The sequence below is a fragment of the Puntigrus tetrazona genome, chromosome 15, assembly GCF_018831695.1.
Source record: "Puntigrus tetrazona isolate hp1 chromosome 15, ASM1883169v1, whole genome shotgun sequence".
Classification (NCBI taxonomy): domain Eukaryota; kingdom Metazoa; phylum Chordata; class Actinopteri; order Cypriniformes; family Cyprinidae; genus Puntigrus; species Puntigrus tetrazona.
In genome coordinates, this window is record NC_056713.1 from 10,727,443 (window position 1) to 10,754,433 (window position 26,991).

Below are 26,991 nucleotides of genomic sequence, written 5' to 3' on the forward strand. Positions count from 1 at the left end.
CCGGCTGGTTGTGTGAAGGAGCAGTGGCCTTTCAGCCGAGAGTTTCTGCTCTTGTTATCTTCACCTGCTCGGTCTCGTGGCCGTAGCCCCGCTTGACACAAAGACAGCAATTATTTGACAGGCCTGCTGATAGGTTTGCTTTAGCAGCTGCCTTATTGAGGGCCAGAGAGCAGCAGCAATCAGCCCGTAATTCCAGCTCAGCCGAAAGATTTAATATGCCACCGCGGCGAGACCACGACAGAACAAAATAGATACAAGGAACTTAATCTAGCGTGGTCTTGAAAATGTCAAGATCTGAATTCTTGGTGTAAAACTGCAGCCCTGTAGGGTAACACAATTCATTTATCATTTTATAAAGCTGTTGCCTTGTTTTATTATATCATATTTGCTAGAAGGCACCGCGCTGGCTCAGCCGTGTCAGGGATCTCGAGCCTGGGAGAGCGGGTCAATGTGTTTCTGGTGTGTGTCTATTAACCTGTGAGCTTCTACTGCTTTGGGAATAGCTTCTGGAGTGAAGCGGTCATCAGATGAGGAATGAATGTGGCTGACCTGTGTGGACGCGGTAGTGGGTCTCCAGCTGGTGCTTGAGGCTGAACTTCTTTCCGCAGCCGTTACATTCATAAGGCTTTTCTCCGGTGTGGATGCGCTTGTGACCCTTCAGAGTGCTCTCGTCACGGAAGCAGCTCCCGCAGAACTCGCACTCGAACGGGTGGTCACCTGCCGTGCAGAGAGACAACCGTGAAGCCGGGGAGCGATCAAACGACTCGCACGAGCCACTTCTTTTCTTAGTGAATCATAAACACACTGTGCTACCGCAGGAACAAACTGTGCTTATGAGTCGAATCCAAAACGCACAGCACTACAGCCCCTTGTTTTTATATGCCTTATTTTGTTTATTGCTTTACTTTGTTGTTGTACTCGCAGTATTCCTCTTTTTTGATTCATGATCCCGGGCAGAGCAAGGACTTTGTTGTTTAAACTTGTTTGTACTATGTTCGTGTTTTTGTGCTGGTTAGTAAAATAGGTTCATCAAAATAAAATAAATTAAAATAATAAAAATAAATAAATCAGTCTCGTAAAAAAATCTGTCTGAATTACTGGACTGGACAATTTATACAATTAGCAAGAAATTTGCAAAAATGAACAGTAATCAAGTAAATCAAAATAAATAAAAAAAGATTGAGTCTGAATTATTCTACTCAATAAATTATTCTGAATTAGCAATTTAGAATTTAGAATTTACAAAGCAAGACTGAATTTCTAAAGCAAAAATAAATCAAATTTATCAGTGATAAATTTTATATATATAAATTTAATGCAATTTATTTTTTCTTCATTTGCATTTATATTTCAGTTGCTTTTAGTAATTTTAAAACTTTTTATTTCAGTAAACTGCCAAGACAAATTAGCAAATTTTTTATTTAAACTAGTTTTTTTTTCAACTAGTATTGCATTTTTATTTTATTTACATCATTTTACTTATTTCGTATAATAAAAGCATTTTTTTATAACAAACAGGAATCACATCAAACTAAATAAAATCAAGAGCTTCTTATAAACTGTAATTGGACTGAATCTTTCTCAATACCCAGCTCTGTGTACGTGGTTTCTAGCTGGTTAAAGCTGGTCATTAGCTGTTCCAAATTGGTTTATTTGGTTGACTAGTCGCACTCCAAGCCGGTGGGGGCTTAAGGTGAACTTACACGTCTGATATGACCTGGATTTTCCAGTAAATCCTTATATACCAAGAAGCCTAACAATTCCTCAGTGTTCACAACAAACTGTATCGACACAGCCTGTAAATAAAAACAGGCAGAGAGTTGCGCTCAGATGACAGAGTTATTAATATCGAGTAAACATCACAAGGTGCTGAAAGGGAATTATCCGGCACATTTCTCTCCGCCGGCTGTTGTAATGTCAGTGATCAGTACCAGTCTGATATGTAGTGATTTCAAACGCCGACCGATTGCTAATTGCTTTCCCGGTCTAACTAACAGCCCCTCATATCATTTCCTGAGACAGCAGCGGCATATAACGCTCGCAATATTTAATACATTTCAGCCCGGGTGGCGTGGCTTTAAAGTCATCGCCGGTGACCTATGCTCTTCATTATCTCCCTGTCCAAGTGCTAGCCGTGTTCGGGAATAAATTGCATCTCTTGTTATGTTCCGTCATGCTCCGACTTAAACCCTCCTCTTAAGAGACAATGCGGAAATTCCCCGAGCACGTTCTCTAAGCCAATCACAACCCGCCATTCACATTCAAATACACTTCTGTCGGAGATGAATGGGTTTCTATCTGGGCCGAGAGAGAGAGAGAGAGAGAGAGAGAGAGAGAGAGAGAGAGAGAGAGAGAGAGAGAGAGAGAGAGAGAGAGAAAAAAAAAACAGACTGGGAGAGATGAGATCCCTAGTGAACAGATATGAGATGATAGATAGAGTGGCAGTCTTTATGCATCTGTATCAACTTATCCGATGCACCTTCTGAAAGCCCTCCAGCCTGTCTGTCATTAAAGTTAATTGCCCAGAGGCGGGCAGCAGGCAGGCCAGACTCGCAACACCACAGGCATGCTAATGCGCTAACGCCGTCTACTGCGAGCGCATTCTGAACACGTCACTGGCTACACATCGGAGGAAATATCCACAGGTATCAGCCTCGGTGCGTTTCCACGCTTTAAAAGTCTATTATTGTGCAGGCCGTGTCGAACTGGAAGTTCAACGCGGTGTCAAGCGCACATGAAAGTGTTTATCGGCGACGGTACATTTTAGCTTACACGCTACTGTTCCATAATAAATAAAAAGCCGCGAGTTTTACATAAGCATTGTTAAATATTGAATAAGCCTGACAAAATGGCTTGAAAGTCAAGGCCGAACGACCTGCGGAGACTGTCTGCGCCATAAGCAGTGTGAGCTTTGTGCTCTGTACCATCAAACACAGCTGTGAACATAGACAGCCGCCACTGTCTGCAAATGGCCTGGCAGTGAAATGGAGAGCGAACAGGAATGGCATATTAATGAGAACAGGCTACATGTGCAGAATGAAGAGAGGAGCAACTGGAGACGCACGCAGCCCATTGTTTGATTTGCCCCTCGCATTGTAAATACGATGCAGATGGTATGAAATATACAGGTGGCTGTTGTAGGAGCCCAGGTAATGCTTGTTTACATCAAAGGTACTTTTTATTTATTATTTATGATTCTGTTGTTGCATCATGAAATATTTTAGCTGGAATGACTAGCGGAGCTGATGATTTATGCTGGTTAGTGCTGGTAGATCAATATCAATGTTGTTTACCAGCTAAAATGCTGATATTCTCTCTTTTTTCTTTTTCTGATGGTGCTGGCAGATCAAGAGAGGCTTTTTGGTTAAGTTAGTTAAGAAGCCTGGCAGATATACATTCTTACAAATAAAGGTTCTTCATTTAAATTGATGCTTCCATGAAGCTTCATGAATCTTTTTTCATTCATGTGAAAGAGTTCTTTAGATTTTTACCGTGTTCGAATCACGGTTATGAAGAAGTGTCTAGACAGAAATACTCTGGTCAAAATTGGTTATTTTATGGCATCCAAAACACAACACATACAGGATTTGCACCCGTATTTCAACATCGTTTTCATTTCTTGCTTTTTAAATTGAATTTTGATTAAATAAAGAGCAAATTGTCATCTAAAATGTTGACATAAACCATCAGTATGGCCTCAAATATTTATAATTAAGTTTTTCCAAAGTTGATGTTTGTTTTCCACATAAACGTAACAGCTCTTACTGTATACAACAGTTGTCTCATTTCTTTCTGCTTTTTATTTTATCATAAATATTTTAAATGAAGTGCACAGAAGATCGTCAATGGGTCTCCTGGGCTTTGAAAAGATTTCTAAATTGCTAAAATGACAGGGTTTTGGCTTTGCTTTCCTGTCGATACGCTCTGTACAGTTCTTTTACACTATAATTAAGCGTATTTGCATTGCTTCTCAATGTTTTATTGCGCACCACAAATGGTCGATTATGTACTGTGCTTATTTGTCAGTCTACTTTCAAGGCCCCGATATACTTCAAGCGAACTTCTTTTTCATACTTTGTTCAAAGGCAAAAAAAAGTTCGAAAAGGCTGAGCGACGGTACACCGCATCCGAACATCATGATGGCTTCCGTGCTGCTGGAGGCGGGGTGTAGATTAATGTAAACATGACTCTCGCATGCTCACACCTAGCACACAGTTTGACAAAACCAAAGATTTATTAATGGAAACCTTTTAAATTTGCTTTTAAAGCAGAACAACATGTATTTATTTAACATAATATTTTTTGATTGCTACCTTACCTTTCATTCTTTTCATGGCTTTGGTCTTGTGTTTCTCTACATCACTTTCTGAATAACTCCAGGTCATTGACACAAGCTTAGTTTATTTCTTTGTAGGAATTAATTGCTTTTGCTGAACTTATAGTCTCTCTGCGAGCGGTCGTACAGGTGTGGATATATATATATATATATATATATATATATATCCGAGAAGAAAAAAGTATATCAGGGCCTTCAGGTATTACCTTAAACAAGTATGAAATCAGCTAACAATGAAACTATACCATACCGTGTTATAATGTTGATGGTGTTTTGACTTGTTTTTAGTTACCCAACTTTCCACCAGACTGGAAACTTGGGGAAACAGTTCAAGGATTGCTATTCTAACAATAATCTAAGATAATATGAAGAAATAGAGATGTGTAGTTCCACATCTAGAAAGAAAGCACCTACTCTTCATTAGGAACCTTGCCTTGCACTTTCCCTCTAAGCCAAGACAAAACTTGGATGTTTTTGACAATTTAGAAATGAACTCTCCAGTCCAAACACCACAATTTCAGTCCATACTCACATCCGCAAGCTGTTTTAAAAAATCCTGCAATTCAAGTACAGAGAAATCAGATTTTGCTTGTTGAAATAGCTACTGAAGTTGACATTTACTCAGACTCTGTTAGGAACGTCAGAATGTCCTTTCAGATGTTGTTCTGGAAAAACTCATGTACCCAGCGGTCTGTGGCGAGATGGAGTGCATACTTAATGCCTTGACTCTTTAAAAAAAACAACCTCACTTCATTTTTGGCCCTTCTTATCAAAAATTTACATGTTGAGTCTAGACTTCAGCTGCCTCTGACAATCTTACTGGTATTTCGGGTCAGACAGAGAGAGCAAAAGCGAGAGAAAGATGCGCTCTTGCAAGTAAATGGAGTATTGGGGCGATTTTTTGCTCTTTCTGTTCACTGCCAGACCATACGGATTCAATCATCTCTGTTTGCCTAGTTATGAAGGAAAAACTGAGATAACTGTTAAACATGCCTGTACAAAGTACACTGATATAGTCTGTTCAAACAAATTGTAATGAATGTTCATTTATATTTATTCAATTTCTAGCAAATATTTGCAAGAGTAATCCTACCTGTTGCAATATAAAGTATCTCAGTGCCACCTTACCAAATGTCCTTCTTCCAACTCTTTTCGTCATGGGTCATTCAGTAATTAAATTTTCACAGTCAGAAATTCTCATATTGTAGAATTGTTAAAAAGGTCAGGTTTGACCTACTGTCTGTAATAGAGGGGCATTACTTAAATTTAAAGTTTCCCTGAAGGAAACTGTGAGGAGAAAGAGGGAGGTGAAGTAGAGAAAGCAACAAAAGACTGTCAGAAGATAGTCTGAGCCTCAGTGGAGCCGCCCACAGACTACAGGGACAACGTTTTGTTTACACGTTATCTCATTGGAAGAAGTCACTGGATTGACAATGTTTGAGAAGATTTTGGCACTGAACATTTATTTAAAAGTGAAGTTTGAGTAAGCTCAAGCTCATGATAGCACAGCATTTAGCATTAGCATTGACGTTTTGTGTGTCAGATATTAGGCCCATTCCTTTCCAGGCGGTGGTTATTTGGTATAAATTAGTGCTGTCGATCGGTTAAAAAAATGAAATTGCACATTTTTCTAAAATTAATCATGATTGATCCCACCTTACAACGTTAATACAACGTTTTTGAAATATTTTAAATATAAATTTAATAATGGCACATTCAATAATCTGTTTAATATTTGTTTAAAGGCATCTTTTTTTAAGACTGAAGGCCAGTTTCGCTGATACCAAGTAATGCTGATTTCCCAATAAAATCAATATAATTAATATAATATTTAACCATCGGCTATAGCCATTAAACATTCAATTATAATTAAGAAATATACATTTTAACACGTATTAGACTCAAATTTAAGTAAAACCTAAAACAATTTTTACATATAAGCCCATTATAATAACTGTTATATTTAGCTAGACAACCTGTGCCCCTCAGCAGACATATACAGAAATTGAATATCATTAAAAAATGTATCAAACTTTAAATTTTAACAAAAATATTAATCGTCTGAGTACCTGACTTTGTCAGTACTTAAAAATGTGTCTCATCTGAGGATAAGGAAGAGGTTTATATAACCTTAGCACGAACATGTTCCTTCTTCGCCACATCTCAGCTTGTGGCCCTCTTGCCCTTTTCAGCATTGCAAGGAGGTGCGAAGCTGTTAATGTGCTTTTAGGGGACTCAGATATTGGAGGTAGGAGTGATGTTCAGGTAAAGCTCACCTGTGTGCGAGCGGAGGTGGCGTTTGAGCGCCGTGTGGCTCGGAAAGGTGCGTTCGCACTCGCTGCACACGTAGCTGCGCATGCCGGCGTGAATCTCCATGTGCTGCTGCAAAGCCTTCTGGGTCTGGAAACGCTTCCCACACAGGAGACAAAACACTGCCATGTCTGAGCCTGAAGATGAAAGCCAAAACGAGAGGGGGTTTAATTAGTGTTTAGTGCAAAGAGTGCAGAATTTGGATTTCATCCATTTTGATGTTAAGTACATTTTGGCAAAATGAATGAAGAAGTCTATGTGTTTCATAATGGATGGGGTTGGAGAGACTTAGATGTATTGTCTTAGTTTCGCTTTCCTCCACAACAAAAAAACCTGCGCTTTCAGTATCTATGGCCAATCAATAATGTATCTTTCAAGTAAAGCTGTCTCTAATTTAAAATCTTTGTGAAAGCCCAGTGGTGGGCTCGTGAACAGCAGGCTTGGATTGACTTCTCACTCAATCAATCAGCATTTACGACAGAGCTCAGAGTAAAAAAAACGCATTAGTGCCTGAGACACATAAAAATGAACCTCTACACTTCACTGACAGCTCGTCTGTAATGTGACTTTGGTGTAAACGTACTTAAACAAGTTGCCCGATTTCTCTTCTATTCTCTCCAAGTTTAAGAGCAGACATTGATTACGAAGGGCCATTTAGGGGCCGGGAGAAGATATTCAACATTGAAAACTTTTTCACCAAGCTTAAATTGTTACTTCGGTGTCTTTGAGCTTGGTGAAAAAGACTATTGTTATTAAAAAAAAGAGGAAATTTGCAAGAATGTATGAATGTATGAAAAACTTCAGATTCTGAAGATTTTGTAGGTCACTAATCAAATCGTGAAGTCTTGTAAACATGGCAAGATAATAATAATAATAAAAAAAAACAGGTTTAGATAATAATAACACGAATAATAGCCTTTATTACTCTTTAAAAATCCTTACATTCAGGTTTCCTACCAGGTTGTTATTCTGAAATCGTCATTTGAAATGTATTCAATTAAAAAAAAAAGCATTTTCGTGGTGTCTTTTAGACGCCGGTCTAGCTCGAGGATAACAAAAACAGCAGAAGAAAAACATTCAAGGCATATCTCGCTGTGAAATACTGCAGAAATACAAATGATGACACATTCTTGAGCTTCATTATATCAGACACGTAACAGATATTTGTGTTGTCAGCTCTTTTCAGAAGAAAAAAATAACCGAGGCAATCCAGCACGGGCATAAATGTATGAGACGACTGTGGTAAAGAAATGGAAAGCACGAGGGGAAGAGAGAGAGGGAGCTTAGCTTCACTACTGTTTAATGTCTTTAGGAATAATTTACCTCTACAACTCCAACTATTTATACCATCACTCAGCTCCTCTGAGAGCATCCCCCTGCTTCTATTTTTCCTCATTCTTCTCTCTCTCTGTCTCCTTCTGTCTCCCTCGTTCTCTGTGTCTAGCTCCCAGCAGAGCTTTAATGGTTCTGAAGTGGCTGACAGAGTAGCTTAAGCCGGGTGAATAGGGCTGTTAATGGAGCCAGCTCCTCTCTCAGAGTGAGTGTCAGAGACTCGGCTCTCCTCAGCAGCTGCTCTGCTCTGTTTCCCACAGACTCCGGAGCTACACGCTACACCTCACCCAGACACTGACTACTGTGTCACCCGCCACTCCAGCACGTCAACAGATTGTTTAAAAAGTGCGCGTCTACTGTGTTTTCCAACATAAAGCCATCAGGGTTGGGCAAAATACAGAATCTAGGCCCCTAATCATCTCACTTTTAACTCATGGATGGAAATGTGAATTGAATTGCACTGCTATACCATTTTAAACTGCCATTCGAATTGGAGACGAAGGAAGAGGAATTTTTCAAAATGCAATTTAAACAGTACGGGTACGACGAAGGGAATTTTATTTTAAATGTTAAAGTTTTGTCTTTAAAAAGTGGCAAGTTAATTTAAATTGATATAATATTTCGGAATATGACTGTATTTTTAATCAAATAAATACAGACTTGTGAGAGACCCGTTTAAAAAAAAAAATGTCGCACAATTCTACCAACCCCCAATTTTAACAGCAGTATACATATAGAATAAATACTTATTTGTATTACATTAAATATTAATATAAGAATAAGAAAACTAAATATAATGCTTTTTTCATGCGTACAGACTAATCAGACTTTTTTTGGTGCTTTTAAATTTAAATATTAACTTAGTAAAACCAATAGAATATATACTATGATATGACATTTCAGAAATGAAGAAAGGGCACAATGGAGGGAAAAATTTGAAGTTGGTTGGTTAGGCTCATTATGTGGTGCGTGTGAGTGGGGTCAGAGGTCAGGAGGCGCAGAAGGCAGAACGTAATGACGAGAAAAACCAATATATAACTGAATAATCTCCAATGAGTTCTTACATACATTCTGATTATATTGCTGTGTGGAGGTAAATCATTTAATAAAAAGAGGTAACTCCATGTCATTTTTGCCCTCGCCCCAAAAATAATACTTAATTAAAAAGTTAGTTTATTAGGCTTTATCTTAAATATAATTCTAATGCAAGCCATCACCACTAATGAAGAAAATCCCATCATCTATTAACCATTCGGTCTAGACACGGAGCTCAAAAGGCCACGAAGACATGTTTTTCTCTGTTGTGTCTAGGATATTCCTTTAGCCCTGCTTATGTAGAATTAATGAAGATACACTCTCTTGAAGATAACACATTAATCATAAAGCACGCTTTAAAAATTCATATAAAGCACCGGCTCCTATTTCGCATGCGGCGCCAGAGCAACCTTCCCGCATCACACCTGAACTTTAATGTCAAAACTTCGTTTAAACAGATTAAACGGCATTATCCGCCGCAGAACATCTTCGCCTCTTAAAACGAAAATACACAAGAAGCCGAGACCGCCTGTTCTGGCCCAATATCATTTACAATGGAGAGAGAGGCTGCATGCATCTCGGCGATTCTTACAAATCCCCTTTAATCAGATATGAGAGGAACAGAGACGAGAGCGCGGGGGGAGGACGAGCATTAGTAAACACGAGGCTGTTCGCTGCTTCATTGGCATTCGAGTGGGGTTAGAGTGCTGCATTTAAAATGCTGCCTGATGAGGACTACAAAATCAAACCATTTGTTACCACTATTGAGGAGCCTGCAGGCAACAGGCAATTAAATTGGAATTAGTGCAGGGAGATCAGATACAGATGATTCACACACAGAGAGGGGGAGCTGTCAAAGCCCGAGTTTCATTTCGTTCGGAGGGGACAAATACTTCAAGAGTAAACACATTTATCCCTCTGGCTCGCGAGCTCACCAGCCGCAGCGAATGTAACTCTGCCACGATTCCGAACTGGATGCGATTTACTAACGTGGATTGTAAATACAAGAAACAAACATGCGTCTCGAGAACAGAATAAACACATCATCACTGGAAGGCCTGCGCTGGCTCCGAATCAAAGCTGCAGTGTCGTGTTTTTACAGCGCCAAATGAGAAAATAATGTCCCCTGTCTGCCACACTTCGGGCCTAAGGCGCTCTCGTATACCTGGAATTGGCATTCACATCATCTCAACGCCAGTTGCTCTGCTGGAGCATGCTGATTTGGATGTTTATGACTGTTTTCCTGCCAGCTTTGCTTCAGGGGCAATTTGTAAGTTTGTTTTCGGTGAATCACCTGAGATGTCTAGTAATAATAACCGTGCTATTATTTCAGAAAATTCGTTTTTAAATTAATAATATTATAATAAAGAAATAACTTGTATTTCTATGTTTATTCTTTATACACACTACTGAGAAAGTGTGGGATTGGTCATTTTTAAGTCTCTTTCATAAGTCTCTTATGCTCACCGAAAATCAAAGTTGATGTATAACCTAAACCAATTTGAATTCTGATTAACTTTTTTGATCCACTTCAAATACTATATATATATATATATATATATATATATATATATCAGTGACAAAAACACTTGTCCAGTTTAATATTTGTATAGAAATAAGTAGTGTCATTTTTGTTTTTAAAATTTCTATATATATAAAAAAAAAAAAATATATATATATATATATATATATATACATTTTTAAATTCTTTAAAAAATTGCATTTATATTATATAAAAACAATAACACGAATGTACATGGTGAAACACTAACACCGCTGGATCTTTTGTATCTTGCTGTGTATGTCATGTGGTCACATGACCCCTTCGTCTGCCATTACCCCCCTTCTCACTTTCTCAAGGATTTCATTTACAGACGTCAAACCGCTGACCGCTCGTACTTGTTAATAATGGTTAGAACAAGAAGAAAAAGCCATGTGTGACTCCACAAACAGTTGTGCCTAAAGCCCCTGCGCTGGAATGCATTGTACCTACTGGTATAATTTATTCGGCAGGCCATCTGGACAGTGAGGGGACAATCAGACTTAGAGTATGAATGACCCGCTCTATTGTTTACACGTCCACAGGTCCACCTCTTACTCGGCTAATCTGTGTGACTCCTCGGACTTTCAAAGCGCACTGCTGCTGAGGTGGCTTTTCCACGACACAAAACACTCTCAGCAGTCGCTCATTAAGATTGTGTCCTCACTTATTCTGCTGTCGGAGGTGCACGGCTAATTATTAAAGACTCCAATCGCACACAATTACTGGACAATTAATAAATAGCCGGCCCGGAAAAAGATCCGACTAGAGAAAGTTTGAGGGTGTACTTTTATAGAAAAAAGTACAGTCCACTGCACGAATGGAATTACGCTCGAATAAAGTCTTAAATGCGTGCGATTCAGTGAGTGTAGCTCGACTGAACTAATTTGAGAGAGAGAAAAAAAGCTGTATAGGGAATATATAAAGAAACAATCATGGCCTCGTCTCATGTAAAGGTGAAAGAATCTTCTGAAATGCACTATGAAGGTCTCGGAGTACAGACAGAGAAGTTCAGAAAAAATGTATATAGAGAGAGGGTAAGAAAAGAGAAGTGTATAGAGCTATGGGATGTCAGTATTCATTCAGAACAAGCCTCTCCTTTCACAACACTTAATGAGGGTCAGGGCACAGAAAAAGGTGTTGGCAGGAGTTTCAAACCTGTGAGGAACTGAACTAAACCCATAGGTTTCCACACTATGAAGGATGCATGATCAGTGCAGGCTTTAACTGCTAGCATTTTTAGCTGGCCTCATTAGGATACTGATCAAGTTAAGACTTTTACTGGCGCTGGCAACAGGCCTTACTGTAGCATAAAAAAAATGCATTGAATTTTTTTTTTAATGCATTAACAATCATACAATAATAATAAATTAACAATCATAACAATAATACATTAACAAAACAATAAATAACTTATAATAATAAATACTTTGAATATTATTTATTTAATTTTAGTTATTAGTAACTATAACAAATTATTTTAGAATTTTTAAAACTATATCGGTCATTATTGCAATTCTCACAAAATTACAGAATATTTAAAATGAATAAAAATAAAATATTACCATTTAAACTGACTTTTTAAAACTGATTTGTTGAAAACTATCATAATTATTATTTGAACTGTCAAAATTTACAATACAAACTATAATAAAGTAAACTGTAATTTAAACAGATTTTTCCAAAACTATAACAAATACAAATGACCAATATCAGGCAATTGTTACAAATTATATACACTGTTTTAATAACAATAAATTATGCATAATTACATGCAATTAGCCCTAACCATAAAGTAAGTATGTATAGTTAATTAACAATACTCAATGTACTTCAATGAATACTTACAATGCATCAGAGACACCTTAAAAGAAAGTATAACCAAATTAATTACCATTTAAATCCTTGATAGATAGCCAAATGCGTATGTTTGCAAGGAATAACAACACATGCTACATGAGTGTCAGACTTAAAAACTGACTCCAGTCTCACTGTCAGACTCCGCAATGAACTGAATAATGCATGTAAAATATGAGGAAAACATCAAGGGAAGAATCTGTTAAATGAAGGTTTCATTTGCTCATTCTTTATCATGTAGGAATGTTTTTCTGTTTTGTCTGAGAGGTGGCATCTGCTAAGTGTCACAGTAAAGGCCAGCAGGGGGCGCACTGTGTAACAACAACTAATGACGCAGACTCTTTCCTCAGATGACCCCGTCTCCCGGCACGATTCACATACATAAACCCGTAGCTGTGAGTCACGCTTCTGTCTGAACCATCCTAATGAGCAACATTTATACATTTTTGCATCTGACCTCATTACCGTTTCCGTCCAATGAGAACCAGGAACGCTTGATAGTGCTCTGCACATTAAGATAAGGAGTTTAATGGCATTACAGAATGATTCAGATGCAGCCTTTTAATTCTATGGCTCCTAATTAAAGAAGTACGTCGCATACAAAACTGCCGAAGTGGATAACACAGCCCATTAAACTACAGCAGAGTGTACAAAAGGCCATATGTATTTGTCTTTCGTAAGTCCATAAATCAATACACCTCAAAGCTGATGTATTGACACAACAGGCTGTTTCTCACCCTCATTTGATCGTCCTGACAATTAAGCCTTTTTTAAAAAGTTGCTGAGACCTTTTCCGAGCGGTAGAAAATTAATTCCTAATTGACGCGCTGCCTCCCCCATTTTTCCCAGGCTGAAGAGGGCCGGCAGCTGAAGGGGAACTGTACAATAGAGAGTGGATTTGCCTTTCACACCGGTCAGTTGACCCCTTGACACCCGATGACTACAAAGTTGTGAATTAGAATAAAGGCCAGAGACTTAATCCAATTCCCACAGTGCTGGTAAGCGGAGTGCGAGATCACCAAACTTTTCTAGGAACCAAAGGCAGGTTTGTGTAACGTTCTAGGAAGAGGAAGGAATTCAAAACTCTCTGAACGCTTCAGACCTCAGCTTACAGTTCTGAGAGAAGTGGTGTGTTCAATGTATGAAATGACTCTGATGACACAGATTCTTCGCACATTCCGTAAATTGACAACACATGGGTGGATCGCATGCAAGCTGTCAATGACGATGTCCGGCTTGTATTTCAGTTTGCACGCTGACATTACTTACATCAGGACTATGAAATAAGTGGGCCTCCCAACTTCAACAGCAGGATGCAAAAGAAAAATTCTTATTACTGTAACATAGGTTTAACTTTATTATTATTACTATTACTATTATTATTGTTATTATTGATAGTAATAATAATAATTGTAATAAAGTTAAACATATGTCACCTAACTGGAATCAAATGCTATATTATTACCCTTATGATTAGCATTAGAAGTGGTAGTATGTAAATAAAATAATATCAACAACGATTTTTACTTTTAAAAATTTTCAGCAACATTTTAAATTTTAATCTTCAGCAACATTTTAATTTGAATCAATGCATTATGCATTTACTACCTGTAATGTATGTTAAATAATAATAATAATAATAATAATAATAATAATAATAATAATAATAATAATAATAATAATATCATCACCATAATCTTAATATATTTTTTTACATTTTTATTAACATTGTGAGATTTTTGAATCATGTCTACGACATTTAATCTATAATGTATGTTAAATTCATAATCACCCCCCACACACACATAGCTTTAATAATAATACTAAGAATAACAAGATTCAAAACGTCAAGTTTAAATGCAAATTTTTGAATTTCTCTGTAGATTTTTGTGAAGTTTTGAGTTTCAAACCAATTCTGTTTTTTAGTTAAAAATATTCTTTCTTTCTTTCTTTCTTTCTTTCTTCTATTTATTGTTACCTGGACATGTTCATCAGAGGTTTTGTGAAACACACAAAAGGAAATGCTCCTTATAGTGGATGAGTCCGTCAAGGCACACGAACGAAACCAATGCTTTTATACACACGACATTATATGCTTTTCTATCAAATGGGCTATATGATGTGGCCATCGACCTGGCCAGTCTAGTCAGTGAATAGAAAGCTTGCTTGAATGGAAAGAAATGTTTGTTAAAAGAAAAAGGCCACCGTGAGGAGGAGATGTAAACATGACAGCTATGCAAACAAGCGCAACAAATACGTCTAATCTCTTTATCTCAGAACAAACTGAGTAGATTCACCTGTTCTGAGCTAATTCTGTGAACGGGAGGTTCTTTCTGATAAAGACACTGAGACTTATTGTGAAATCCTGTTTCTTTTGTGGCCACTGGAATGGAATCTGGTTGGGTCAGTGAACTGAAACGTTACATACTATCATAGCTATCAATATCAAGATATTAATTTTAATATATCTTGGAAATAAAAGACGTATGTAACCAAAATCAAACATCTAGCTTTCCAAGCAATGAGAAGAGAGTTGAAGTGTTAATCCGAGCATCCGCAAACAAGCCACTTTTAGTTTTTTTTTTTTGAGTCCATCAAAAAAAAAAAAATCCCACACTGAGATTCAATCTTACAAATTTACATTGTAAACGACACAAAAAGTCTGCAGTTTAATTCAGCTCCTCCTAAAGGTCTCGGCAAACATCTCCAGAATCTAATTACATACTAACTACTTCAACCGCTAACTTTTGAATAGAGACACTGGCGATGTAGAAATCCTGCTGCTCTGACTCTCTCGCTCGTGAAAGCTCACGGACACAGGAATCACAGCCGGAGAGATGCACGTGAATATGTGCTTTTCCAAACAATGAGCGACTTAGCAAAAACTGTGGACACCCCGCGATGCCAGGAGCGTTTTATTCTGCCTCCTGACGGGCCGAAAGGACTTCATCTCTTTGCATTGAAGTTATAGCACAATAGGAATTAGTCACTGTGTGATGAAGGGGCATGCTGGGAAATCTGCAGCACCACTGAGACAATCAGTCTTAGAGGAGCCGGTGGGGGGTACGGGCTTGCCGAGGTCCGACCAATACAACCTGTTTAGTTACATTTGGGTCATTGTAGAAAAATCTATTTTAGCGAAGGTCTGTATCGATGAATACGACATCAATATTTGCCCAGATCGGCTTTTTAAAGTTTAATAAAAATTTTGGGGAATTTTAAATATATTGATACCTCGCTAGTTATTATTGCCAAAAATAACTATTTGTTCCCACGACTAATTAGCGGCTACATTTTATGCATTTTTCTGTTATGAAGATTTAGGCGAATTGTGGCCGTGCTGTACTACTTAAAATGAGAGAACAAATTGGTAAATCCAAAAAACATTAATAATTGATGAAGATATAGTTTGTTTGCTCTGCAACGCTCCGTCATTTTGATGGATTGTTGCCCGTAAAATTTTAGTAAGTGCAAAGCAAACACAACATACAAGCAGCAAAAGTGCTCCATGATATTGACACGTGTGCAAATCATTCTTCTGAGAATCGTTTATGAATCGGGTTGCTTTGATTCTCTTTTTCCCTGACTCAGTGATTCAGTCGCTTACAAACTAAATGACGGGAAAGGTTTTCACCGAATGACAACTTCAGTTTGCTCTTTAAACAAAGCTCTGATTTTACTTCACAGGAGCTGGAATATAAACAACACACAAGTACCGCCATAAAGTGGTCTGCGATTCTGATATGTGAGAAAATAATGAATTAATGAATCATTTAAAACAGCTGATTTTTTTAATGAATTTGGGTTGGAGTATAAAGCAAATGTCGTATTGAGCATTCGTGCTTTTGTGTCTCAAATGAAGCTTTTCAACTTTTTCTCTATTTATTTTCGTGGAAAAGAGTGTTGAGGATATTCTTCAAAAGGTATCTTTTTTCATTCGACGCAATAAAAGGTCATACACGCTTGGGACGTTTCTGAGAACCACGGAGCGCATGCACCCCGACGAAAACAAATGCGTTATCATATGGATCTGCTGTAAATGATTCCTTTAAAACGCATCAGAGTCACACGAGCTCAGATGTATTTTTCTAAATATAACTGGGTGGATGTGGTGCGTGTGCATGACTCTGACACATTGGCTATACCTCAGATGACCCCGGCGATTCGCTCGGCTGCAAAGTGAGAGGCAGACGGGCCAATCTAGCAAAGTAAGGAAGGGTCTGCTTAATAATTAACGCAACAAGAGATACATTGCTCTTGTTTAACCACTGTTTATTCTGTGGGCCAGATCGCTGAAGTCACGACGTGTTCCCGGTGAGTAATTCCACGGTGCCCTCGGCCCAACTGTAAACGCAAGACACTTCCTGAGCGCGATGGAAGAGTTTTAGGAAATCTGACGTCATAAGCACATAAGACAGATGGACGAGCGGTCGCCCCTCAGGCCAAAATCGTTTAAAGGCAAATCGCTTCTATTCCGGTCCCGAATAAAACCCCTTTAATAACATTTTATTTCTGCTCTGCGAAGGATGCGATAAAGCGCTTCTCCGTCGGGAGGGGAGAAGAGGAAAAGAAAGCTGTGATGTGCTGGCCTGCTTTCCAGCCTGCCCGCCAGTGCATCGGTCCTGAGACACTAGTGAGTTTTATTTTAGGAGGCTTTTAAGTAGGTCAGCTCTCTAGTAGGTCTCGTCTATGACAGCACAGCGGCTGAGTGTAAACAACAGCACATGATGTTGTTTGTCTCTCGCTCTGTCCTGGCACCAAATGCCACCAGCTTCCACCCTTCGGCCGGCCCCTGTCCCACGGGTCTCTCGCAATCCTCTTTTCCATTTGCAACCCTAAAAACCTCAAAAAACCAGGCCATTCACCTCTGAAATTCTTGCATATGCTGGCATTCGAGGACAATCGCGTTGCTTGAAGACCGAGTCGGAATTAATACTCGTGCGTATGACAAAACCGGTTAGGAAAAATATAACAAAGTGACTTCTTAGTTGGCTGATTTATGATATGAGGAAATCTGACCCTTGGATAAGTAAATACCAATAAAAATCTAACAATCTACTAAAAATGAAATGAAATGACAAAAAAATATAAAGTAAATGATGTTAAATCAATGTTAAATCAATTTTTTTTTTTTCATTTTTCATAATGTGCATTACAATGTCGCTATGCCTAAATTCAGCATTTTTCATTTTTACATTTATTTAAACAAAATAGTATAAAACTGTATTAAATTAATGGACACTTATTACTGAAAATAAAGTAAAAAAAATAAAAATAGTATAACTGACATTCTTTTTATATATATATATATATATATATATATATATATATATATATATATATATATATATATATTTTTTTTTTTTTCTAGTGAACAATCAGAAGTATTTTTGTTTGTTTGTTTTGAAAAATGATGTAAGAACAGTTTCATGGCAGGGAAAAAAAAAAGAATAGAAAAATGTGGTTTACTTCAAATGCAAACAAAGCACTAGTTTTTCATGCAGGAAGGCTATGTTGGAACCACAGAAGCCAGTGCAGAAATGTAACATTCTTGCTTGCTTGGGTCCAGAAAATGTATGTAAGCGATGACAACATCTCTCACTTTGCCTGAGTGAGTGATGGCCAGAGCCCAGCGGTTAAAAGGCTTCTCAAAATGGATGAGGTATGTTCTCTCCTCCTCTCCACTAAATGTGCTGCCAAACTGAAACGGAGAGCGGGATGTTTACAAGTTTGGGAGAGAAGGTATAAAATTCTGGGCATCGTTAACACCACCTCTATGTCGACATGCATTAAGTATTTATACAGTGTGTGCCACAGCGAGTTACAGTTACATGCCAACGTTTTAGAGAGGGTTATCGTCTTTCTCCCTGTGGAACACAGGCGACAGATATTGCACCCTCATTGTAGTAGCATCATACCTACTGTAAAAATTATATAAATATATTACAAAATCTTGGTTCGAATCCAACAGAAATTCAGAGACTGTATGAAGTGGCTGCCATGGAAACATTTAGCGCCTCAAATCCACGCAGATGACAAAAGTATGGCACCTTGTTTTAATTAGGACTCAACCTTTATATAAACTCAACATGTGGATCATTAGCCCCATGAAACACTTTTATACCCAGAGAGCAAATTAATTAGTGCAGTCTGGAATACCTGTGACAGACTGCATCCTCTGAAGCCAGTCTTATAAGCCAATAAGTAACAGAAGTACATAAGGTAGATATGATGTTTATATAGGATGAGCTACAGAAATTCGAGCTCTGCTATTGGACTGAAGTGGCTGGGATTCTTTATGGGATCACTGTTCATAGTTTTAAGGACATTTGTGGCATTTTTTTCCAGGTTTATTGGTAGAAACAGTGAACTGAAGACAGGAGAGATGCGGGAATAAGATCAGGAAATATCACATAAGTCTGAATAGTTTTCTGTGAATAGACTGAAATTCCTTCTAGTGAGAACATCTGTGACTGGATCACTTGTTTAGTGAGACGAACTAATGAACAAATCAGTTCAACTCATGAATGAATCAGTCAGCTTGATTAGTGAACTGAATAAGCTGGTTTGTTGGAACTGGATTAAAGGAATGACCTGCCCATTTTATCCAGTTCTTGTCATTTGAATCACTGAATCAAAGATTCAGTTGCTTTTCAACTTTTTCTTTCTGTGACTGTTGTATGTACAGTAGATTTTGGGACATTTGTGGTAGTCTGGATAACTTTCTGTGCAGAACGTTATTCCCTCCAGCGAGCTGTTAACCCGAGAACCGCTGTGACCAAATCACTGATTCAGAGAGAGTTCAGTGATGAATCAGTTCACTGAATGACATTTTATTAAAGCTGGATCTTGCTCATGTATACCAGTTCTCGAATCTTAAATGGCTGAATCAAAGATCAAGTTGCAACAGTTCAGTTAACAGCTCACTGAAGGCGGGGAATTTTTTTGTTATCCAAACTGTGACCTTCACAAATTTTAAATCATAGCTTAAGCGTTCTGCCTTTTGTATTTACAGCGGATTTAGGGAGATTTGTGTAATTTTCTTACACTTTTATTGATATAAACAGAAAAGTTAATATACACAAAAATGCTGAGCTTTATTTGTAGAACAGACTGAAATTTAAGCCATTATTCCCTCTAATGAGCTGTTAACCCAAGAACTGCTATGAACGGATTACTTATTCGGTGATCCATGAATGAATCATTCAGCTTCAATTGTGAATTGAATCAGCTGGTTTATTGAAACTGGATCCGAAGAATGATGTTCTCATGTTATCCAGTTCTTGAATCTTGAATCACTGAATCAAAGATCCAGTTGCAGTGGTTCTCGAGTTAACGGCTATAGACTATAGGTTTATTTTTTGTCATCTAAGCTGTGAAAATCAGACATTTTAAATCATGTTTAAGTGTCTACGTCTTTTCTACGACTGCTGTATATACAGCAGAATCGGGGACAATTGTGGTATTTGCTTTTCACTTTTTTGATAGAAATAGTGGAGTGAGGACATCAAAATATGCAGGAATATGATCAGGAAATGTCAAAAGCTGGGCTCAAACTAGTATTGCCATAAAGGCAGTTATATGACTATAACAGTTAGACCCAAAAACTGACAAAAACCCATCACACATCAGTCACATATTCTTGAATCTGAATAGCTTTCTGTGTATAACAGACTAAAACACATTTTTTTCTTCCAGTGAGCTGTTAACCTGTGACTGAAGCATTGATTCAGCGATGGTTTGCTCATGAACAAATCAGTTTGATATAAGAATGAACGATTTCAGCCTGATTTATGAACCGAATGAGCTGGTTCATTGAAACAAGATAAAAAGAATAGTTCACGTGATTCAATTCTTGAATCTTGAATCACTGAATCAAAGATTCACTTGCAATGGTTCTCAGGATAACAGCTCACTGAAAGAGGTTAATTATTTGTTATCTAGGCTAATCATCGTGTCTGAGTTATTTTTGGGACTGCTGTATATACAGTAGATTGATAAACATATGTGATATTTACTTTTCACTTTTTAATAGAAATAGTGATCAAGAACAAGAAAGAATCCAGGAATATGTTCAGAAAATGTCAAAAACTGAATTGAAGGTTCATATGAAAATGACAAAAACCCATCACACATCAGTCACACATTCTCGAAATAGCGTATAGCTTTCTGTGTAGAACAGGCTGAAATTTAAGCAGTTATTTCCTGCTGAGCTGTTAACCCGCTGCGACTAAAACATTGATTCAATGAAGGTTCACTCATGAACGAATCAGTTCGATACATGAATGAATCATTCCAGCTTGATTTACGAAACAAAATCAGCCATTTCATTGAAACCGGATGAAAAGAATGATTTGTTCATTTCATCCAGCTCTCAAATTCAACTCGCTGAATCAAAGATCCAGTTGCAGTGCTTCTCGAGGTAACAGCTCACTGGAGGGGAAGATGACTTGGATCATTTCTGGCTGTTCCCTCACACAAAGCTATCGCATGGCTTCTGAAGACTTGTAACATAACACATAAAAAAAACCAGCAGGTTAAGTAAACAATGACAGAATTTTCATTTTCATTAGACTACAGTTGAACGCCTACGTACATGCTTCAATGTGTCCTGACAGAGCACACTCAGGTATGCAGCAACAAAAACAAGTTTACACTCAATACTTCATCCCGTGTCAACCCCTATCAGAGCATACTATTTACCTCACCCAAAATATGATTATTAAAATGTCTTTAGTACCACTGAAACCCAACCTTGCAGTCATCAGATGTCAGTAAATATGAATATTTGACAGGAGGGTGGCAGCTGAGCGCTGTTGGCGTGTTAATGATCGTGCCAGAGCGCCGATGACTCACAGGCTCTGGTAACTCAGTACAGTCGCTCTAACAAATGTACGTGCCATGTTTAGACAAAGTGATGGAGATTGGTGAAACATGGCACTGCTGCTGTGCCAAAGCGTTGTGCCGCCCTGCCCTGTAACAGCACATATTATTGGCTGAAATTTTAGAGGGCACCGAAACCTTCCCTGCTGAATTATAGAAGACCATCAGAATGTGAGTTTTGATAGGGTCATAAGCGTGATTGCTACTGGTACATGCATGACGCATGTCCACTTTACTGTTGTTTTTTTCCACTGTGGTTAACTAGGGTGATTTAGTGAAGTGGTTTGCGGTTAGATGAGGCGAGAAGGGTCCTTCCTACCTGTGTGAGTCTGTCGATGGGCTTCCAGGGCGTCTTCCTTGGAAAACTGAGCGCCGCATTGATCACATACTAGTGCTTTCGATCCAGCTGGAAGATAGAAGAGTACAATAAAAGTAAATACCAGATGACTGACTTCTTAATTGGAAACAGCTATTGTAGTTTTATGGTTAGAATTATTACTATTATTATTATTATTATTAGTGTTTAGTATTATTAGTAGATCATTTTAGAGTCATTTTAGTGTGTGTGTGTATGTGTGCCTGCATATACTCTGTGTGTGTGTGTGTGTGTGTGTGTGTGTGTAAATATAAATTAAGTACAAATATTTGATGAAAAAATTGAACTTAAAGAATCCCTTTGTTGATGTACAATTACTGAAATCAATGAAAATTATAATAATAATAATAATAATAATAATAATAATAATAATAATAATAATAATAATAATTATTATTATTATTATAATTATTATTATTATTATTATTATTCGAGTATTTATTAATATTTTTTATTGTGGCAAACGTATTTCAGTCAAAAGTATTTCAGTTAGTTGCCAAGATTCTCATCTAATATCTTAATTTAATTTTTTTTTTTTTAAATAGTTGATAATCTGACCTTCACTTATCTAAATGTAATTCACATCAGAAATTCTCAAGAAAACATGAAATGACTGAAATCTGGTTTATCTAGCATGCCTCAAGTTTCTTCAATTAAAACATTAACATAAGGAACAAAGTCACAACTCTATTATGTGGAACTAAGAAAGTTATATTATAAACCCATAAACAATGCCCTTGATAGAAAGCAGTACAAGGGCATTATTGTGGATCTGTCAGATATAACCTACTTTTTTAAAGCTCGTGTTTAGAAAATCAAACCAAAACATGGACTGAAAAGAAAACAGAAACAATGCCAAAAGCTGAAATTGTGTTATTTCAAAGTATGAGTTGTTTATGACATTAAACATCATTCATTTTTCCCCAACACACATCAGCGGGGTAAAATACTGTCCCTTGACAGAATCAAAGAGATGTTCTTATCTACGAGAGCTGGCAGCTTTCTCTTGTCTTGTCTTGATAAAAGACCGTAAACCATAAGCCGAGGCAGAACAGACAGCAACATGTCCTAAAGGATATTAAAGCGCTTTGTATCTTCAGACTGATTTATGACATGTACAATGAGTCTCTTCTTACAAACAACACACTATACCCATTTATGATGTGTTCATAGAGATAACAGTAACAAATGATAATCATATAACAGGAAAGGTCACATCAGGTTGACAGACCCTCAGGCAGGTATGGCTCATATTTTCCTGTAAAAGCAGAAGATTTTAACCAACCGTAATTCATTTATCAACGCTAAGGCTGTTTTTTCAGCGTGAATCTCACAAAGTCCATTAAGCCTGTTTTGTTTCATTAAAATATACAACTAGACAAAGGGGACAGTACATTTTATGTATGTATATATAAACGTATATGTAAAAGTATTATATATACTACATATAGAAAGAAGTCCCTTATGCTCTCTAAGGCTGCGCTTATTGCATTTATTAGTGATTATATTGATTAAAACAACAGTAATGTTTTCAAATATTTAAATACATTTAAATTTAAATAATTTTATATACATTTTAAAATTTAATTTATCTCATTATTTTAGTCTTCAATGTGAACAGTAAATTTAAAAGAGCAGCATTTATTTGGAGCAGATATATTTGCAACATAATAAATTCAGTTAATTAATTAAACATATTTATAAATATAAATAATACTAAATCAATAAACACTATTTCCCCTTCAATTCTAATTACCGTAATGTATATTTTACTCTTCAATCTGTTTGTAATTTTCATTATTATGATTCCAATTACAGAAAATCACCTTGTCTGGGCACAATAAATTATTAAGTGGAGGCTGTACATCATGCACTACCATTATGTATACGTCAATTTAAATAGTGTAACGTTGTTTGTTTTTTTCGAATTACGTTAATGAGAATGATAATTTTTCAAATTACGATAATGATAAAGGGTGGGGGGCTGCTTAATTATCCAGAAAAAAATGTCATAACGCGAAAAAAAAAAAAAATCCTAATGGTCCTAAAAATAGGCTATGCAAAATTCACACCATTAAGACATCATTAAACATATGAATCACCTGCACAGATGGAAACACACATACGAGGTGTACAAATGCACACGCACGGAAAGAGAAGAGTCATTTAACCCAGTTGCAACCAGCGATCCTTAATAACTGGACTAAATAACTGTTCTGATGGCCATCAGCCGCCTGAGGGAATCCATCTATTAATAGTATTATATCCACCTGTGGAGCTGCTGGCCCATTATGAAGTAGGCCAGGATGTTTCCATCACTTTAGAAACACTCTCGATAAACCACACGCACCGAACGGGGAGAAACGGCCGGCTGACGTTGCTTTTTCTGAACAATTCATGAGGGACAAGACCTCAAAACAGAGAAGTGAGCACCACGCATCGGTTCACCACGCATAGCTTGGACACAACATCTACAACTATGGCTTCTGCAAGCATGGATTTTACCATTTCCTCCAGACTTCGTACCTCAGACTCTGGGAAAAAAAAAAATCAATAAAATCCAAATGTATAATGACCTTCGGCTCATCAAGTATCTATTTTCACTCAGCTGGCCTGAAATGGCTTTATTATGACTCATTAAAGCACCCACAAGCTTCGTGAAGTCAGCCAGCTAGCGCCTAAAATTAGCCTCTTTCCACATACACTTTCTTCTCATTCCTTCTGGACGGCAACCAAAGCCCTTTAAAGTTTAAAAATGCACTCATTTACAGAATCATTACAAACCGTGCTCAAAAAATACTTTGATGGTGTGACTCATCAGCGCCAGCGTAAATTAGGCCTGTGAGAACATTTCTGATGCGCATGAATGAAAACGCTCAGTGTTTTCCGTTTATTTCTGGCTTATAAGTGAAAGATAGTGGCTACGGTTGATGGTTGTGTGTCAAAATCTAGTGAGCGACCTACCCAGACAGCTTTTATTGTGAATCGTGTGTCATCTCGGCATATCTAATTTGTTCTGTTTCGAAGCAACGTTGCCCGGCTCATACGTCTCCTCGCACACGTTTCCAAAAGCTCGCCACACATTTAGAAACCACAAAGCAGATCCCACATTCAATAGGCTTGTGTTCTGTTTCAGGCGGCACATTGTGCACTGTACTGCCCATGAAAAACAGCCCAAACAGCCTCCAGACTGGCTGCAATCACCCTCCATCAAAACACTTTGTCTGGCATACAAAAATAAGATTCAATCTCGTGCTGAATACCAAATTAGAGCATTAGAAAACAAGGGCTTCTGCTACTTGGCAACCGTTGGGATGTAAAGCAGCAAAATCCAATGACGGGCCAGAAGATCTAGGGCTTTTATGCGCTATAAAGACTGAATTAGATTTTTATTTTTATTTTCCCCTTTCCCATTTGCAAATTAAAAGACTCAAGTTAACAATCGTAAATTGTAAGTGTTTGGACATCAACACTGAAATAACGTTATTTATCTTATTTGAGAGAGGTAGTCAAATAATAGGTCATGGTGAAAAACATCATTAAATAATGGAGGCACAAAGGTCATAATATAAAAGCCGCTCTATATATAAACTCAGCAGTGTGGTCTAATGAGCGTTAAAAACAGCCTTCTGTCAGTCTCTGCGACAAAGTACAAAGAAAGGTAATTTATTAGTATGCTGACATTCGCAGGGCCGAGAGGTTTAAAGCCACCTGATAGAGGTCGGGGGTGAAGCAGAATGCACTTTCCATGAAAAAAGTGTGAACTAAGGGAGTGAAAATAATAATAATAATAAATTTGTCAGTTTAAAAATATTATAGCATTTTTCATTGTGAGTTTTGTGGGGGGGTTTTCAACCTGTTGGGACCTCATTTTCTAGCTATAAACATTAAAAGTCAAACTGAAATAGCCAAAATGTATTTAGATAAAATACATAAAGATAGGTAAATATATAGTTTAACATATACTTTTAAGCATAAAAAAATTGGTAACTGGGTTGAAAATGTAGCTCTACGTTTGGTCAAATTAAAAGTCAGTTCGCCAAGACGTCACAATTTTAAGGACTGTTACTATGAGTAAAATTAACAAATAATAAATAAAAACAACAAATATAATAATAATAATAACAAATAAATAATAATAAAACGTTAACAATAATAATATATATAGCAATAATAAAAATAAAATGTATTTAGCTAATTGTCTTGACATAATATATATATATATATATATATATATATATATATATATATATATATATATATATATATATATATATATATATATATATATATATTTATTATTTATTTATTTATTTTTTTATTTTTTTATTTTTTTTTTTTTTTATATGTCAGTAACTGGTTTGAAATTTAGCCCTAAATTTTTACTTTTTAAAACTTTTTAAGTTTATCAGGGTGTCACAATTTTAAAAGGGTCATCAAATGCCAATTTTCCACAAGTTCATATGAATCTTTAGGGTCTTAAGTAAAAGTTTCCCAATGGTAGTGTAAAACACCCTGTAAAAACCAGCTCTCTTTTGAGCAAACTGTTTTAGGTCACGTTCCTTTAAATGGTAATGAGCTCTGCTCATCCCGCCTCTCTCTACCCTGGGGTGACTTGCTAACGAGCACTTTTTTAGGAAAGGGGATTTGCAAGATTCAGAAAAAAACCTTATACTCACTTCATCTATAGGTGAAAATGGATCATGAATGATTTGCATGAACATAAATGTATTTAGGTACATCGGGGGAGCATTCCCTTCAAAATCAAAGGTAATGCACTGCGTCTTCAGGCGATCAGATGTCAGAGTAAATGACAAGTACTATGTTTCTTCTTACATCCAGCTCACTCGGGGGACGTTTAAGGTAAAACACTATTTGAAAAACACTATGAGATAAAAAAACCTAGGTCTATCTTTGTCATTATATGGTATTTTTTTCACCATTTCACTTCAAACATGTAGAACCGCATTGTTGCATCCAATGACCCCTTTAAGGACTGTTACAACGAGTGAGACTTTATGTCTTTATGTCATGATTTCAGTCTATGTTCCCCTGTGTTGGTTTTTGTGGACTCTTATTTTGAAGTGTTTGTTCTCCATTGTTTCTGTCAACTTAATAACTGTAATAAAATAGATAAATATACAGAAATAGATAAATAGTCACAATTTTGAAAAAGATAGAAAAATTTAGGTAATTTGGATATAATCTAAAGGCGTCACACTTTTAAGTATTTCTGCATAATAAAGAATTTAATAATTATACTAATAATTAAAAATATACTATTACTATATACTAATAAACAATAAATAAAAATGTTATATT

General features: G+C 36.9%; 1 protein-coding gene across 4 annotated transcripts in view; it reads right to left on the minus strand.

The window, feature by feature from the left end:
* zbtb16b (zinc finger and BTB domain containing 16b) overlaps positions 1 to 26,991 on the minus strand; it is a 50,172-nt gene that overhangs the window by 5,476 nt on the left and 17,705 nt on the right. For 3 of the 4 annotated variants that reach the window (XM_043259259.1, XM_043259258.1, XM_043259260.1), the window contains 3 exons: positions 21,613 to 21,699; positions 6,613 to 6,783; positions 550 to 717 (listed from right to left, as the gene is read on the minus strand). In XM_043259259.1, the coding sequence (XP_043115194.1) occupies positions 550 to 717; positions 6,613 to 6,783; positions 21,613 to 21,699 (426 nt within the window). The remainder of the gene's footprint in view (positions 1 to 549; positions 718 to 6,612; positions 6,784 to 21,612; positions 21,700 to 26,991) is intronic. The other variant, XM_043259261.1, reaches the window with a different exon arrangement.